Genomic DNA, 17,559 nt, shown 5'->3' with positions numbered 1-17,559 from the left:
CAAGTACATGTATTTAAAAATGTAATAGCAGTTTATTAAACAATCATATTAAAGGACTGTTAAAATTCTGCGATTATTTATGTTGATAAGTTACTGTGTAACAAAACATTCGTTTTTCTATACACAAGATCAAATCAAATGTCAGTGACAGTTATTATATTTCTAAGTAATGATTTCAAATTAGTTAAAGCTGCGTATTAGCCGAAAGACAAAACTAAACTCAATAAAACATAAAAATAAATAAATGATAAATAAGATATGATAAATAACGCAATAGCATGCGTCTATATAGTTTGATCCATCCTCGTCTGAATTCCACATTTATATACGGTTTACTTGAGTTGATTACAAGAGGCTTATTTGTAGAAGATGGCAGAAGGCCTTACACTGAATCTTACATGGAGGTCCTGCTTTGATAATAAATACAGTGTTGTTGTATATTTTTGTCACTGTCGACAAAAATGAATGAAAATACACCCCCTGGTGAATAAGGATAGAGATTGGATTATTCGTTTATGGAAAAGATTATCAAACAATACAAAAACACCATGTAGACTCTTATGAAGTTCAGAAGAATTTGTTATGACTTTAAGGTTATAAAAAGCGATGTTTGTCAAAACAAAATACGCAGGTGCGATCTTTGACTTTAATTTAAAAGTAAATTTGGCTGTGCTTTTGTATATTCAAGATATAAATCCATTCTTTGATTTGAGTGATATAAAGCATAAATGTGTTACGATTCTTATTTTTTAACTTGATTGTTGAAACAGCTTTGATAGAGTGCTAAGAATCCGAAGATTTATATAACGTGGTGGACTTCTTGTTTGTTGCACTATGATGTATCATTTTAGGGCCAGTGATGTGGATTTGGTGCCCTCACTGGCCTGTAGTTTTCACTTTGTTCATCTGTCAATTTTTGTGAGCGCATTGTGATGAAATTTTGTCATATCTATAAATTATAAGTCAAAATTGGATAAGAATTTTGTAAAAAATGCATTTTATGTTTAATCACACACTTTAATAGTGACCTCATTCGTCAAAATGTGCTATCATAGTCTGATTAGCCTGGTCGTTCTAGATACCAGTACGTTCTATAAAGGTCTCGAAGACTTTTCCAAAGATTCTTATTTTTTTATATTTATCATTTAAAAGTATGAGCACACGTAATATATTATCCCGTAAAACTCGTTACTCACTCGTGACTGCAAAACATTCATATTATGATGTCGGTTATCCCTTAATGCATTACTTTACAATTTATCGATAAGTATGCTAAGTAACCTCCCCTTCTTAAGCCTTTTCTTTTTTTTTCAATGTTTGTCAATTCTTATTTACTACCTTATCTTTAAAGAAAGAGTATTTTTTACTTTTTCAAGGTAATATCAGGTTAAAATGATTAGACATACAAAGACATTTTCGGAAGACTTTATGTCCTCAAAACATACATTAATACTGTACTTTTACCAGCTTAAATGCTATATAATTACCAGTTAGTCGACGGCTTTTGTGTTGAATGACGCTTTTTTTCTTTGACAATAAACGAACATATACAACTACCATTCAGCCGTTTAAGTGATAAATCCATGTCCATAATATTATTCACCAGCACTAATTAATACATGCGAGTCAATGCTGGGGTCGCTAGTATTTTAGACTGAGCACTTTGATTTCGTTTTGCAGAAACGAAATATAAATACAAACAAGCCTTTCATCGTTGTCTGTCTATTCAGATTTGGATATAGTTTATAAGTAAATGTGTGTTCTTAAGTGTGCATCAGTATTATTGCTAATGCTTGGTCACGACGAATAAGCTATGATATAATCTACATCATGACAGATGGCAGAAAAAACCTACTTGATAAAGCAGATGCTCTTATGATAATATCAGGCACGCTTACACAAATCGACACACAGCATTAAATTCAATCTATTCAACCGTTTACAATGGCTTAAAATTGTTCACAATATGTTACACACCAACGGAATCATCTTGGCGTCAGTTTATTTAGAAACAATAAAGTCCGGCTACTCGGGGATATACCCTGATATACAATATCCGATCGACTAAGTCACTGTCTAGCTACTGTGTAATACCGAAATGTTATATCATGTTAGCATTCCTTATATATGATATCATTTAATTAGCACAGACATACTAGTATTCCACCTTGATTTTTAGTATAAATGTAGAAATGAAAAATCTTCTCCTGTGAAACTACAGAATATAATTGTATGACACATTGCAAGGAGATTTCTTAGAGTATTATGCACATACGTTGTCTTTTGATCAGTCAAACACAGGGCCGCTATTTTAGACCACAGGCGTCGGTTTCATAAAAAGTCGTAAGTGTGAAATTGATCGTAAATCATGACGTCACAATGCTATTTTAGTTTTTGACGTTATTACTGCAAAACCTCTCATTTTTCACATTTCAAATAGTGTTTGACAACTTTGACCAAATGAACTCTCCAAGCTGGAGAAGGAAGGTCCATTTATTTTCCAATTTAGTTTTGTGACTTTTGCAGTTTTCAGCCAATATATTGAAAATAATAATTGATAGACAAAAAAATAATTAATTAATTAAATGATCCTTATGATAAGGCCTACAAAAATCATCATAGTTTGTCGGATGACTGCTTGTTAGAGTAATTGTCCTTGAAAGGTGAAAATGACAGTTTTTTTTGCAGTTTTCAGCCTTTGTTCTAGAAAACTGTAATAGGTAGAAAGAAAACTTAATAGTTGATAAAATTATGTTTATGGAAAGGACTACAAAAGTGTATTTGGACTGAAGTTGTTGGACGACGCCTTGTTAGAGTTATTGCCTTTGGAAGTTTTCAGACCTTTATCTTGAAAACTAATAGGTAGAAAAACTCAATTGACGAAATGACCTTTATGATAAACTATAAGGCCTCTTTGGGTCAAGTTGTCGGATGACTCCTTGTTAGATTTATTGCCCTTGATAGGCAAAATATGGCAATTTTTTGCCAATATTTTGGAAGCTATGATAGATATAAAATATATCCATTATTTGATGAAATAATTCCTATGAAAGGGCCTGCTTAAGTCCAGTGGGTCATCAAAGTTGAAGGACGACTTCTTATTAGAGTTGTTGCCTTTGAAGGAGGAAAATGAACCAGGTGAGCCATTCAGGCTCCTGTGGGTCTCTTGTTTCGTATTGCAATACAGCATAACTATTTAGTACTTGACGTTGCTACTCCAAATCCAAACCACTGGAATTTTAGTGACCGATTATTTTGGATGCTGGTAGTTTTGATGGTATTATCATCATTCTTAAATATGTTCTGAACTAGCTTTCAGTAACTGCGAGCGTCCTTTAATTGGATATGTTGTATGTTGAGGAATACCATGAAGGAGAATTGGATATATTACTGAGTGAATTTTATGGTGTGTTAGTTCTTGTTTTGACCTTACATTAAAGGAGGATGGTTAAGTCCTTACAAAACTAGTTTAACCCCACCAAAGACATGCGCCTGTTCACAATCATAAATGTGTCTTCGTGTCGTCATTTGACATTTACTTTATTTTGAAAAAGTGTCATCGTTCTGTTACCGTGGATTTTATTGCTTTGTTTTGTCGGGCCTTTCTTAGCTTACTTTACGGTGTGTTTACACTTATTAAAGATCTTTTGATGATCTCTGTAAGTATTTACTATTTTTATAAAAGTTATACGATGCTGCGTTTGTTGCATTTCACCATAATTATCTGTTTTGTTTTCTAAGACTACAGGAATGATGTGTGGTCAGTGTTACAGGAGTGATATATGGTTAGTGTTATAGGGATGGTGTGTGGTCAATATTACAGAGGAGATATGTGGTCAGTGTAAAATGAGTCGCACATGTATGGGGTAAATATGACAGGAGATATATTTGGTCAATATTACAGGGATGATAAGTGGTCAATTTTACAGTGATGATATGTGGTCAATATTATAGGGAAATATGTGTTCAGTATTGTAAGAGTGATATTTGGTCAAAGTCACAGGGATGATAAAAGATCATTTTACAGGGAGGATATGTGGTCAATATTACAGGATATATTTGGTCAATATTACAGGGATGACAAGTGGTCAATTTTACACGGATGATATGTGGTCAGTATTATAGGAGAGATATCTTGTCAATATTACAGGAAAGACATGCGGTCAATATTGCAGGAGAGACATGTGGTCGATGTTGGAGGTATAAAATTTGGTCAATATTACAGAAGAAATATGCAGTCAATGTAAAAGGAGTGATAAATAACAAATATTACAGGAGTGATTTTTGGTCAATATTACAGGTATAAATGTGTTATATGCGGTCACTTTAACTGTGGTGATATATGGTCAATATTACCGGAGTGATATGTGGTCAATATTACAGGAGTGATATGATGTCAATATTACAGGAGTGATATGTTGCCAATGATGCAGAGATAAAATGTGGTCAATAATACAGGGATGATATGTGGCCAATATTACAGGAGTGATATGTAGCCAATGTGGTAGGAATAAAATGTGGTCAATCTAACAGGGATTATATGAGGTCAATGTTGTAGGGATAAAATGTGGTCAATATTAAAGGGATGATATATGGTCAATATTACAGGAGTGATCTATGGTCAATTTTACATGGGTTGGTTTATTGTCAATGTTACAAGGATAAGTGGTCAATATTACGGGAGTGATTTGTGGTCATTGTTCTTGGGTTATATGTGGACAATATTACATGAGTGATATGTGGTCAATATAACAAGAGTGGTATGTTGTAAATGGAACGGGGTGATATGTGGTCAATATAACATGAGTGGTATGTTGTAAATGGAACGGGGTGATATGTGGTCAATATTACAGGAGTTATGTATGGTCAATGTTACAGGAATGATGTGCAACCGGAACTCCTCGGCCTATCTAGTTACACAAAAAAACCTCGGAGGCACAAGTTGGAAGAATGTGTCCGGAATTTGACCGATCCGATTCTAAAATTATAATTTTAACTTTTTTTTGAGTCGCGTAGGACTAGAGTCCCGGCAATTTTTTTCAAGAATAAATTATCCTTTCTGCATCCGTGGTTATTTTTTAGTGTAGCGGAAATTGGCGTGTAGTTCCGATTGGAATGATATGGTCAATATTATAGGGGTGATATGTGGTCAATGATATAGTGATAAAGTGTAGTCAATATTACGGGGATGATATGAGGTAAATGTTCCAGGAGTGATACGTAGTTAATAATACAGAAATGATATTTTGTCAGTATTAAAGTAGTGATTTGTGGTCATTGTTCGTGGGTTATATGTGGTTAGTTTTACATGAGTGATATGTGGTCAAAATTACTGGTGTGGAAAGTGGTCAATTGGACAGGGGTGATATGTGGACAGTTAATATAACTGGAGTGGTGAATGACCAATATTGGTTTTTTTTCACATTGTTACAGGAGTAATATGTGGTCAATGTTACAGGAATGATATGTGGTCAATTTTACAGGGGGATATGTGGTCACTGTTACTGGAATATGTGATCAATGTTACATGAATGAAATATGGTCAGTGTTACTAATGATTTGTGGTCAGTAATATAGTAATGACATGGAGTCTAATTTGCAGGTGACTTAGTGATAAATTTCAAATATTAGAGGATTGATTTGTTATTGATATTATATCGAGAATGATACATGTATGTAGTCAATAGCACATGTACTTGTGTTTTCGAAGAAATGACTGTACTACTTGTTCTGCCTATGAAGGTCAAAAATGAGGTGCATATTTAATGACCTGCGAGTCAGGGCATTGGTGTTTTTTTCCAAAACATATTGTAGTCATTCCTTATAGTTCAATTCAACGAGTAAATTAATAATCGAAACAAAGGTTGATGTCGTCATAGTCAATCTATGAGACGATGGACGGAATCTTATCCAATCAGAAAACATGTTACTTCTTAGTTGAATAATATCAAGTTAACATCCAATTACCTTGTGCAAATAAACAATGCGATTAACTTATTAACTAGCAGTCAATAGTAGGTGATTCATGAATGTCAAAAACCCACCGAGTTCAGTTTTATTCCTTACTCAGAAACAGTTACTGAGCATATAACCAGTCAGTTTTTCATTTGGTTGTTGCGCTTTTGGGATAAAAAAATATATAGATTGTACATGATATTGGCACTTTGCAAGAGTTATCGTTCTTGATCTGGTTTTATTTGGTTGATTTTAGTGGTAGGTACATGTAAATAACTGATTCTCTAAAAAGGACAAATCTGAATGCAGCAACAACTATTGTTATGTGAAAGTATAGCATATGTAGACCAAACAAGCATTGTTTGTTTGGTGGGGTTTTTCTACTCCATGAATCACTTTACCATTAGCAATGTCTGATTTTTATAAGGACTGGCACTTAATTAGCAATTTTCTATCCTAAAATACATGGGAAACTTTATGTATGAGGCAATGAGAACTATCAAAATTTCAAAAGTGGGACAATCAGGAATAAAACATTATTATTATATAGACAGCAGTGTTTTATCGAATGTTCCCAGTAGGATAATCAGTTGGTTGTCGTGAATAACCAAAATATGATCACTCGTTCCAAGAAAGCATGAAGAGTTACCTCGTCCGCAAACTCTTTAAATCTATGCGTTCTTAGGCATTCTTGATTATATTTTGGTTATTAACAATTAATTACCCTACTAAAGTTCGTCTGCATATTATTTTCCCCGGGATAATATTATTTTGCGTTTTACATACATGGGTGGTCATTGGTAAAAAAAAAACACGCGAAAAACCAACTCATCATATTGTCCTTAATCCTGCTCAGTATTCATATAATTATATGAAGCTGTTGTGTTCATTGCTGTACAGCCTAGTTACCAGTAAGGAGAGTTTACCCCTGCACAGAAATTATATTACCTATTTCCGAGCTTTAAGGGAAATAGTTAATAAATCAGGAAGCGGTTGTAGGTCTGAGGAGGAGATAGATTTTTATATATTTACGATGTTTCCGAGATAGGGGTCTTTTTATTTATGAAAAGTTTGAATTTTATTCCATTATAGGACAATTATTCAAAAATGCTCTCAGCAATACCCATTAAACTTTGCTGAATGTTTAATGTTATCTTCTATATGATTTTTTCCTCGTAATTTTCTGATTTTTATTTTTGAAGATGTGCATGCAGTAGTGGATGCAGAATTTAATGTTAGGAAGGGGGACATAAAAAGAATTAAAACCAAAGGAAGCGAAGCAAAAAAAATATTGGGTGGGGTAGAAGTTGTAAAAAAATATATAGATTTCATGCCTTTTTTTCTCACAAGTTAGGGGGTGTACGTACAGCGCGTCCGTCCTTGGATCCGCACCTATTATGGAACTTTACTCATATGAAATTGAGAGTGATTTGCTTTTTTTTTTGAACGATATACCAAACGATTGTAGGAATTTTCTTTTTTTTTCATTAATCTTTGTTGAAATGTTTATTTTTTTATACAAGTACCTTTATGATTTTTTATACTAGTTATTGAAAGTATATGACGAGATTAAGGGGGCGGGTGTTTATTATTTATTTGTATACTGATATGTCGGGTAATGATTTTACAGCGCTGGTCATGAAGTCAAACAAAAGTAAAGGATGTCGTAAAGCGAATAAGAACCTTAAACTGTTTTATTCTCTAATTGACGTAAATTTAAACCTCACATAGGAAACAATATAATGACTGACTTTTATGTGCATTTTGAAAAGTTATCACAGACATTTTATCACATTTTGGTTTGTATTGTACATTAAAGGTTATTTATTATCTTTTGACTATAGAAAAGATTTTCTGAAGCTAATTCATCAAACTTAAAACTAAAACGTCAATCATGATTTGAAAAAATATGAAAAAACAATAAAATGTTACCTTCCTTTACAAGACTGATTCATAATGTTATGCTATGCGTGTTGTACTCTAAAGGTCATATGAGTTCAGACCAATTATAGTAACATTCAATAGAAACATCTTGCCTTCGCCGATTCATTTTTATGTCTAACGTTGTATATTTATGTATGTATTATACTATGATATTCTGCGTATTTTTGAGTTTAACTTGGAATGTTATTGAAATAATAATGTCTTATTAAACTTTAATGACCTTCAAGAAAGGTAGAATCAGAATAAATTGACCAAAACGTGTTGTTTTCAAGTCCCTTATTTTATACTACGTTTGGTCATTTAGCCCACTCTGTCTTTCATATTAAATCACTTATTTATGACGACGTGATTATATATTTTACAACATAACATTTTTTTTATTGAAAAAAAATACATGTATGCATTTTCAGTAAAGTTCTTCCACGAAAATAATAAAACTAGTAATCAATATTAAAAATTTTGAAAACTTAGTAAGAATGCACTTGGGATTTAAAATGCTCTCTGTTTTATGCGAAGGTTGAGCAGAATTATACCATGCACTCCTCCTGCAGTGGCAGATCCATTAGTTCTAAAAGGGGAGGGGTGCTGACCGGCTTATGGGGATACACTGTATCAATTTTCAATTTTTACCACATAATCAACCATTTTTTAGTACGCGGGTGAAGGGGCGGACGCATCTATGCTTCTGATACAAGTTTTACATGCATGTAGTTTCTTTTAAGGTATTCTAATCATCTAACATTACCCTGACATGTACACAACAAGAATTCTACCATGCTTGATCCCACTTGCTAAAAAACATTGATAAATACTCTTCCAAGTTTTATTATACAAAAAATGAACATATTTCATTGCAATTTGCTTAAACATAGGTTAAAATCTGATGGATTCCTCGTGTGATTGTACGTCATAGTAAGTATAATTACTTACTAAGTAACTTATTTGTTAGACCAAATTCATTTGAATGAACAGTTGTGAAAACCATTTTGTCAAACTGTCAACTTTATTTTTTTTGTATATTTCTTCTTGTGAATAATTCAAATTATGTGTCATAAACTGATAATTTAGTCTGACAAGAAGATAGAATACTTGGCCAATCTCATGCAGAGAAGCGTTAATTTTACGGTCCGTAAGGAAGTTATCTCTGAATTATGTCACAAATCATTCAAATTCAATGATTTTAGATTTTCCCATTGAACAACAACAAATAATCACAGTTGTTTATACATATTGTTCAATTGATATGACCTTACATGTGTGAAACGCTCAATATAAATAGTCAGCTGAAAGAAGCAGATGTTCTATGAAGAGCAGTGCATGAAACTAATTCGAAACCCCAAACCGTAATTTTGAAGTACAATATTGTTCATATACATAAATATGTATGGCTGGTAATAGCGAGCTAATAAAAATAACAATAATTACATACAATGGTCAAACTTCTTTCAAGTTTAGATCATCGAATTACCATTTTTAGTATGTTGATATTCATTCCTACGTTGGTGACGGTGTGTGGGCAATAAGCTCAGTGGGTCATACAGTATATTCACACTCTTTCTATTTTTCAGTGGAATTCAATGGAGAACCGATGTTTTTGTTCAATTTGTCGTCTGTGGCACGGACAGAGAAACTCATCAGTGCAGAGATACATTTGTTCAAACGAAAGCACAAAAATATAGACAAAATCACGCGTAGGGATATTGATATGAGAATGTTTGAAATAGCACCTCACTACATGGCCGAGAATGGTAAAATCACAATGAGATCGGAAACATTTGGGTGGCAGTGGTATGACATTACAAGCTCAATCCAAAGCTGTGTTTCGACAAGAAGAGAAAAACCTCATTTGTTTGCTTTAAATTTCGTTTCTGAGAGAAAAAATGGCCAACTGAAGCACCTTACTTTAAGAAAATTCATACGACAACATTCTATGCCATTTTTGATAATCTATTCTAACGACACACAAAACCTGTCTTTGGATCATTTGGAAAGTCTCACAGATATATCGGAGGACGAAAAAATAATAGACAACCAGATGGACAAGGTTTCAACCAATTTGACGACAGCATCGTCGGGTTCAGCTGTTGATGTCGCAAATGAAATGACGAACAACAGTATGAAAAAACTATTACACCCTTTAAACAAAACTGCACCTCCTCTGGATTCAAATAGAGCTAAACGGTCAATAACAACGAATGAAATCCCTGAAGACCCGGTTCATTATAAACCTACAAAGAAGCGATTTAACATTCCACAAACTCATCCTAATATTCTAAAAACCAGAAGTGAAAGTAGAATTAAAATCAGAAACTCCATGTTGATCCCATATCCAAAGAAGGGACTATTCCGTAAAAATGGAAAAAGGAAGCACAGACGACGGAAGAAGAATAAAAAAAGAAAAAGTAATAGAAAAAATAATTCATATTTCCCCCCAGAGTGGAGAAACTTTCACCCTTATTCCGCAAGAAAAGTAAACTCAGAGAGTTTGTGTGGCCGTAAAAGGCTCATGGTAGATTTTGCAGACATTGGATGGGGTGATTGGATTATTTCCCCTAAATCCTTTGAAGCTCATTATTGCACAGGATCGTGTCCTTTTCCTCTGACGAAGGTAATTTTATATTGTTTGGTTCAACGGATCATGCACGGATCCCCTAGAACGAATCATAGAAGATTTGGTAGAATTTTTGCTTCTCGGTATTTTTCATTGAATCTTGCTTATTTTTATAGTGATACCGTATGTACCTCATTCTGTACCTACATGTACCTGGATTATGCAAGTGTGATTTTAACCCATTTGACCATCTCTAATAAATAAACCTCACAAAGATGGTAAAGTATGTCCGTTTTGCAGCAAGCCGGTGAAGGACATATGTCCACTTGGCAGCGAGCCGGGGATAAAGATATGTCCGTCTGGCAGCAAAAATGGTTGTTCTTGCGCAAACAGGGATTTCAGGTCATGCAGAATGGCGTAAATAGAATCAATGGCCGAGCGAAGTCGGACCAAAACAAATTCTGGGGTAAAATTTGTGAAAATCAAGATTCCATGCAACACAAATGTTCATATTGGGTTGGGGGTTACTCTTGTGTCTAAAATTACCCTGTCTTGCATTCTAAGCAATGTTAGATTCTAAATTTCCTCACTAAAGCTTATACTCAACCATGTGAAACTGCCTTATATTACCCATGGGAGAGATCAAACGGACGATATTTATACGCTTTTTGACGTCTTTCAAATTCAAAGGAGGTGTTCTGAATTGGCTTAATAATAACTGCTTAATAAATTTTAAAAGTGAGAAAAAAAATCAGACACCGTTAGAAAATGCAAGACTGGGAAATCTCAGAATTTCAATGTTCTCAAACTGGGCAGAGCCTCGATAGAGAACTTACCATTGGGTGTCTGAGATTTATCAGTGGTCTTAAATTCTGTAGCTGATGAATCTTTCATCCATATCCATGTATTTTTGCAATTCCCTTTCTGATATATACCAGAGCATGCAGAGAAGGGGTTCGAACACGGCTGAAGGAGCGACTAAGATTTGCATCAACAAACTCTGTTGATTCTAACCGTGCATGCTTTATATCTATATAGTAATGCACTTACAAGTAAAACGGTAGAGTTCTTTCATCCCATTAGACCTCATACACACACACACACATATATATAAAGGTCTGAAAAATTCCCAACGATGTTAGAACTGTCAAATTTTTGGTCGTTCCCTCCGCGGGACTCGAACTCGTACCGCTGTGACATCTATGGCAACACCGCCTGCACAAAGTCCAGCGCCCTAGACCACTCGGCTATATAAAAATATAGCTTTCGCTGGGCGGGTCATTTCTCCTCGTAGGGTTAATCTAGGGCTGTAACTTAGTACACGATGTATGGTAGTACGGGACAGTTCATTTTGGATGTTATTATGTAGGAGCGAGGATCAAATTAATGATGCATGTCACAACAAATCAATATTATACAAACGTCTCAGAATGTGACGACTCTATTCGCTACAGTGCTGCATCGGATCAAATTGATACAGGGAAGATATATAAACGTATAGAAAGGTCTGAAAAATTCCCAACGATGTTAGAGCTGTCAAATTTGCGATGCAAATTTTTGGTCGTTCCCTCAGCGGGACTCGAACTCGTACCGCTGTGACATCTATGGCAACACCGCCTGCACAATGTCCAGCACCGTAGACCCTTATATATATTAGTCTAAAGGAGTCTGCCAACCAGCAAACTTAATGGGTATCGGATCGTCGAGTCATGACGATGCAGCATAAACAAAAAAATTATAAAGTCTAAAGGATTGTACAACGATACCGATAAAGATGTTAATACACTATAATAAAATATATAATGAGCAAAATTTTCAGTCAACAAATGACGTTTTTCAGTGCCTTAAATATATATAAGGGTCTGAAAAATTCCCAACGATGTTAGAACTGTCAAATTTGCGGAGCAAACATTTGGTCGTTCCCTCAGCGGGACTCGAGCTCGTACCGCTGTGACATCTATGGCAACACCGCCTGCACGAAGTCCAGCGCCCTAGACCACTCGGCCAACTGTGGTCTTCTAGACCCGTCTATAAGTTATCTTCCCTGTATCAATTTAATCCGATGGAGCAGTGTAGCGAATAGAGTCGTCACATTCTGAGACGTTTATATAGATGGAGCAGTGTAGCGAATGGAGTCGTCATATTCTGAGACGTTTGTATAATATTGATTTGTTGTGACATCAATCATTAATTTGATCCTCTCTCCTACATAATAACATCTAAAATGAGCTGTCCCGTACTACCATACATCGTTTACTAAGTTACAGCCCTAGATTAATCCTACGAAGAGGAATGACCCGGCCAGCGAAAGCTGTATTTTCATATAGTCTAGCTGGCCGAGTGGTCTAGGGCGCTTCGCAAATTCGACTGTTCAAACATCGTTGGGAATTTTTCAGACCCTTCTACATATATATATACAAAGTGAACATGAAATGATGATGATGAAATGAAATATGGGGTGGTACACAAGGATAATAGGGTCGACAAATATTGATAGCCACTAGAAAATGGAAGGGATGGGTAATGTCGGGCAATTTAGCCTCCTGTGGCGGAGCGCAAAGGTTCCTACTCCTATCGAGCACCACAGCAGTGTTTTTTAACGTGCGAGGAACGTGGTATCTTTCCCAGCACCACTATGGTCCGCGGTAAGGTTTTCCGTATGATAGCCTGAGAACCGCAGCATGTAAGACGCCAGGGGTTCCCCATTCCACCACCTGGGGCACACAACCCAGCGCGTAGCCCCCGTCTAGGTTTCTGAGCACTATTTTAGCGCTGCTGCAGGCCTATTATTTTGACACCCGGACATGCACGGGGCAATTTTATTTGAAAGACAGCTGTCATATCAGATACATACATCAACCAGATCCTAGCAAGGGAAATAGTCCAATTTGATCTAGTGTAGTTCTCAGTAATTAGGGGTTTTTACACAGCTTCAGGTTTTCAAGCTATATTTGTTTTTGCATCTGTTTCGAGGAGGGAAAATTGTAGTCGATTATCATGGTCTCCAAATAATTTCTAATAATTATTCTTCACAATTCTATCGTTTAAAAATACCTCAGCATGGGGTACATAGAAAATTGGCCAATTAACTTCGAATTTTGTCCAAAAAAAGAACCTAGCATTTTTCTATCTTTTTATTGACTTCCAATACACTAGTATTTGATTACATTTTATTGTACAACTTTTTATTATCATGTGGCTACCATTCCATGGCTTTCAGGTCCAAATATAGGAACCCTTTCACTGTTGAATCCGTAATCATTTGAACATTTTGTGTTGTTTCATCTACTTTGTGTAATCCTCAAACTTTTTGTTTGAGGTGAAAAAAATTCTTGACTTTTTCTGTACATGACATGTAGATAGGGACTTTATGTTAATGGAAGGACATAATCCTGAATTATGTAGAGTCATGTGCTCTAGATTAATAATACTTGACAGTAAATTCTAACTTCGTGTACGCCGAATGGAGTTTTTTTATTTATATAAGTGGAGATAGTCATTTTAAGCATTTAACTCAATTAAAGACTTTAAATCAGCACTATCGAGATGAAGTTAGTTGTTGAAAGCCTTTGATATTGTAACTATAGAGTGTTTTATTAAATTCGTGTGTGGGCACTAAATTTTCAGAAAATGCTTAATATATAGACAGCGTCAGAAAGCTAAGTAGTGTAGATCACGCCTTTACGTCACCTTACAAGGTGGAAGTATTGTGTTTTACTTAAATTAATAAAAAGGGAAAAAAAACTCAGGCAAAACCACTATAAATACTGTACGGCCTTCCTTATATATTAAAATATTCCAAAAAATGAATTATCATAACATTGTATTGCTGTCAGAAATCGAAATATAATGAACGAAGAAATTTGAAAATAAGTTAGTTTAGACCCCAAAAAATAATAACATGAAATCCAAGGAATGACCCTACGCTCAAGAGAAATCAAGAACCCTGTCTCACGAATTTATCACATTAAGTCAGAATTTGAACTCTTTGTGCTACATGTAAAAGGATAACTAGGCTTGTAGCTCTTGGTATTTTTTTCCGATATTACTTTACTCTAATTCCTTTAGATGATTGAAAAAAAAATAAAAATCTCTTTTACAGGTGATTGGGAGTAGCGCACAGGTGTGTATGAACGGACTGACAGGCGGACATATGATTTTATCTCTTAACCTTTATTTTTAAAGGTTCAACTGTACATAAAGAACATACATGTATGATATTAAGCACAAATATAAGAAATAAGCTTTCCCCTTTTTTTACAGAATTTTCCACTCTCTAATATCAAAGGAAACTGGAAGGTTTTTTTTCATACGAAATATTGAAAATCTGCTTAAAAAGATGATGAACATTTTCCGCCCCAGCTAAACTTGTAACATAAAAAACGTAACCTGAACTTTAATTAGTTCGTAATGAATAACTGTAGTCTGTACACGCATTACGAATTTTAAAACCCCTAAAACACTGAAGATTCATGCCATGTATTCCATACGGTAGAATCATTTGGCTTCCTTCTTCAATATTTTTTAATACTTCTTTTCAGAATACAATTAATTTTGAATTTAGATCACACGTGTAGCGCATACCGAAGTAAGCAGTATTAATTTGAATGGTATTTTTGTATTTTTGTATTTGTACTACAAAGTGAAAGATATGGAATACCTTAAACATTATTTAACCAAATCATCTTATTTCATAACTCATGACAATTTACTTCAATATGAGTCTTCCCGGGGTGGAAATAGAAACAGAATACGCAATGCTATTTATAATGTACCACCAGATTTACCATAACTTCAACAATGCTAAAATACAACTCACAAGCTCAGAAAGAATTCAGACGTTGTCCAGGATAAACCTTTTTACAAAATGTAGAAAAAAAACTACCATTGTATTTACTCTTTCATATATTTGACACCAATTCTCTATAAGGTTGTAAGATTTTTATCAGTAAACTTGTCATATTTATTTACAATACCACATACTGGTTAAATTATTATGGTAGTAAGAACGTATTCATAAATTTGACAGTATAATGATACGAGCCCCTTGTTGGTATTTCAAGTGCCTTCCTAGTCATTAATTTAAAATCTCTATTTTGATCATTGGAGTTAAAAAAAAATCACTTAATTATCACTTTAGCTGGAGGAAAGATAATTTTTGTCTCATTTTTTTTATTTCGTTTTGTCCTCATGCACTTTGACATTTTTTTTAAATGGCGATGCGTACTTGAATTACTATTTTTATATATGACATCTATGTGTCATTTTGGTAGTTAGCTTCATGTAGTCCCAAGTGTAATTTACAAGATCTACAAAATACTGTTGACTTCATACATGAAAATCTAGAACGTTCTTTAATATGAAGCAATATTAACTACATAACTATGGAATTGTTGGGACTAATTTTGGTCAAATCGGACTGTGGTATATACAGAATAGAAAAGGTTTATCTTCTCCACAAACCTATTTAACTGCTTGCCGATTTACATATCTTATAAGCTCTACAGGTTTGGAAAATAATAACCACAGTGCATTACAACACAACCCAATACAAATTGACGAAGCTATTACTATCTGCATAAAGAGTCTGGTACTAAGTATAACATAGGTGTAAAGGCAGCGAATATACCCTCTGTACTGGAAATTGATAAAAGGATTGCTATATCCGTTGTGACGTCATATGTATGTAAATAAAGACATGTTTCCAAAAAATCGTTATATATATATAACTTTATTTTTCAACGTTATTTAACATTTTTTCATTCTGATGTATTATCTTCTGTTTCAAAAACATACAGTTGCTAACAAACTTTGAAACGTGTAACTGCTGTGTTTAAGGCATTACCCGATATGACAAATTTTCCGTGGGGGTGAAGAGTTGACATTTTATTATTTATGTTCCTATTAAATCATTGGTAGTTACATGCGAAAAGTATAACATGTGAAAGAAGAAGTGGTAGAACTGATTCATAAGCTTGTCTATAACATTTTAATTACTTCTGAAAAAAAGCTTTTGTGATTTCCAAGCATGCATTTGTCTTTTCGAAATCTCACGAACTGTTGTCAAAATGCATATGGACAGTGATTCAAGAGTGAGTGATTGATTTAACTTCCTCTTTTATCAGTTAAAACTTTGTTAACGTGAAGGCCTATGCTCACCCCCTCCCCTTATCCCCACTCGTTATATTGGTTTTTTTTCTCTCTTGACAGAAATTCTATATGCAATATAGATGCCACACACTACATGTACAAATGTATCTGGTTGAACTATGCGAAACATAATAACTGTCGTTGATTCATAATTCATTTAATATGTAAATTATCTTAAATTGATGATGCATGAATTCTTATGTTTTTTTCTACTTTCAGAGACTTCGTCCATCAAATCATGCGACAATACAAAGCATGGTTCATGCAATCGGACTCAATAAAGATGTCCCGGCGCCATGTTGTGTGCCTGATTCAATGTCCTCACTTACACTGCTCTACTTTGATGAAAACAGAAATGTAGTCTTGAAAAACTATCCAAGTATGACAGTCAATTCATGTGCATGTCGGTAGAAATGTGACATTTGAAATAAGATTATGCATCACTGCCATGGTGTTGGAAATTACTGCAAATTGTGATGACGTTTTGCGCATGATTTGAAATCTACCTCAATTTGACATATCACTGCGCCGTGATGGCATTATCCAAACGGGCAGTACCGAACTTGTGTCGGTCAGAATTAGTTGTTGTGCCAGTAGAGGACTGGGTGAAAATTCAGGATTAACGAGCTTTTGAATTCCTTGTCTCAGGTTAAAATAGAAATCCCATCAAATTATTCATAGTGTGTCATTATATTATAAACTAACAATTCTGACATTGTATCAGCAATTATTTTAAATATCACCCGTCGTTCGAAACATTTTGTACAAATTACTCTTTTTTAATGCTTTTTGTATCCCGAACGGGATTTCAATTTATATCTGTTGATATATGTTGTTGTCTATTGCAGAGTATTTAAAGTATATGAATTACATTTGGTTCTTTAAATCATGTCTCCGTGTTTATCTCTACAAGTTAGTAGTAAGCATTTTATTATTAAAATTACAACTAAATACTGAAA

At 34.3% G+C, this 17,559-nt stretch overlaps 1 protein-coding gene and 1 long non-coding RNA gene across 2 annotated transcripts in view; one reads left to right on the top strand and one right to left on the bottom strand.

Annotated features, from left to right (window-relative positions):
• LOC148620283 (uncharacterized) overlaps positions 1-1,770 on the bottom strand; it is a 14,039-nt gene extending 12,269 nt beyond the window's left edge. The window contains exon 1 of the long non-coding RNA XR_015921764.1: positions 1,488-1,770. This is a non-coding gene — a long non-coding RNA (uncharacterized LOC148620283). The remainder of the gene's footprint in view (positions 1-1,487) is intronic.
• LOC148620282 (growth/differentiation factor 10-like) overlaps positions 1-17,559 on the top strand; it is a 24,646-nt gene extending 7,087 nt beyond the window's left edge. Inside the window, exons 2-3 of the mRNA XM_088581048.1 lie at positions 9,468-10,507; positions 16,820-17,559. Of these exons, the coding sequence (XP_088437174.1) occupies positions 9,468-10,507; positions 16,820-17,011 (1,232 nt within the window). The 3' untranslated portion in view covers positions 17,012-17,559. The remainder of the gene's footprint in view (positions 1-9,467; positions 10,508-16,819) is intronic.

The sequence above is a fragment of the Perna viridis genome, chromosome 4 (genome assembly GCF_037379345.1).
Source record: "Perna viridis isolate PV_CMFRI_1.1 ecotype Kerala chromosome 4, ASM3737934v1, whole genome shotgun sequence".
In the NCBI taxonomy this organism is placed as follows: Eukaryota; Metazoa; Mollusca; class Bivalvia; order Mytilida; family Mytilidae; genus Perna; species Perna viridis.
This window is presented reverse-complemented; position numbering and strand designations above follow the sequence as displayed.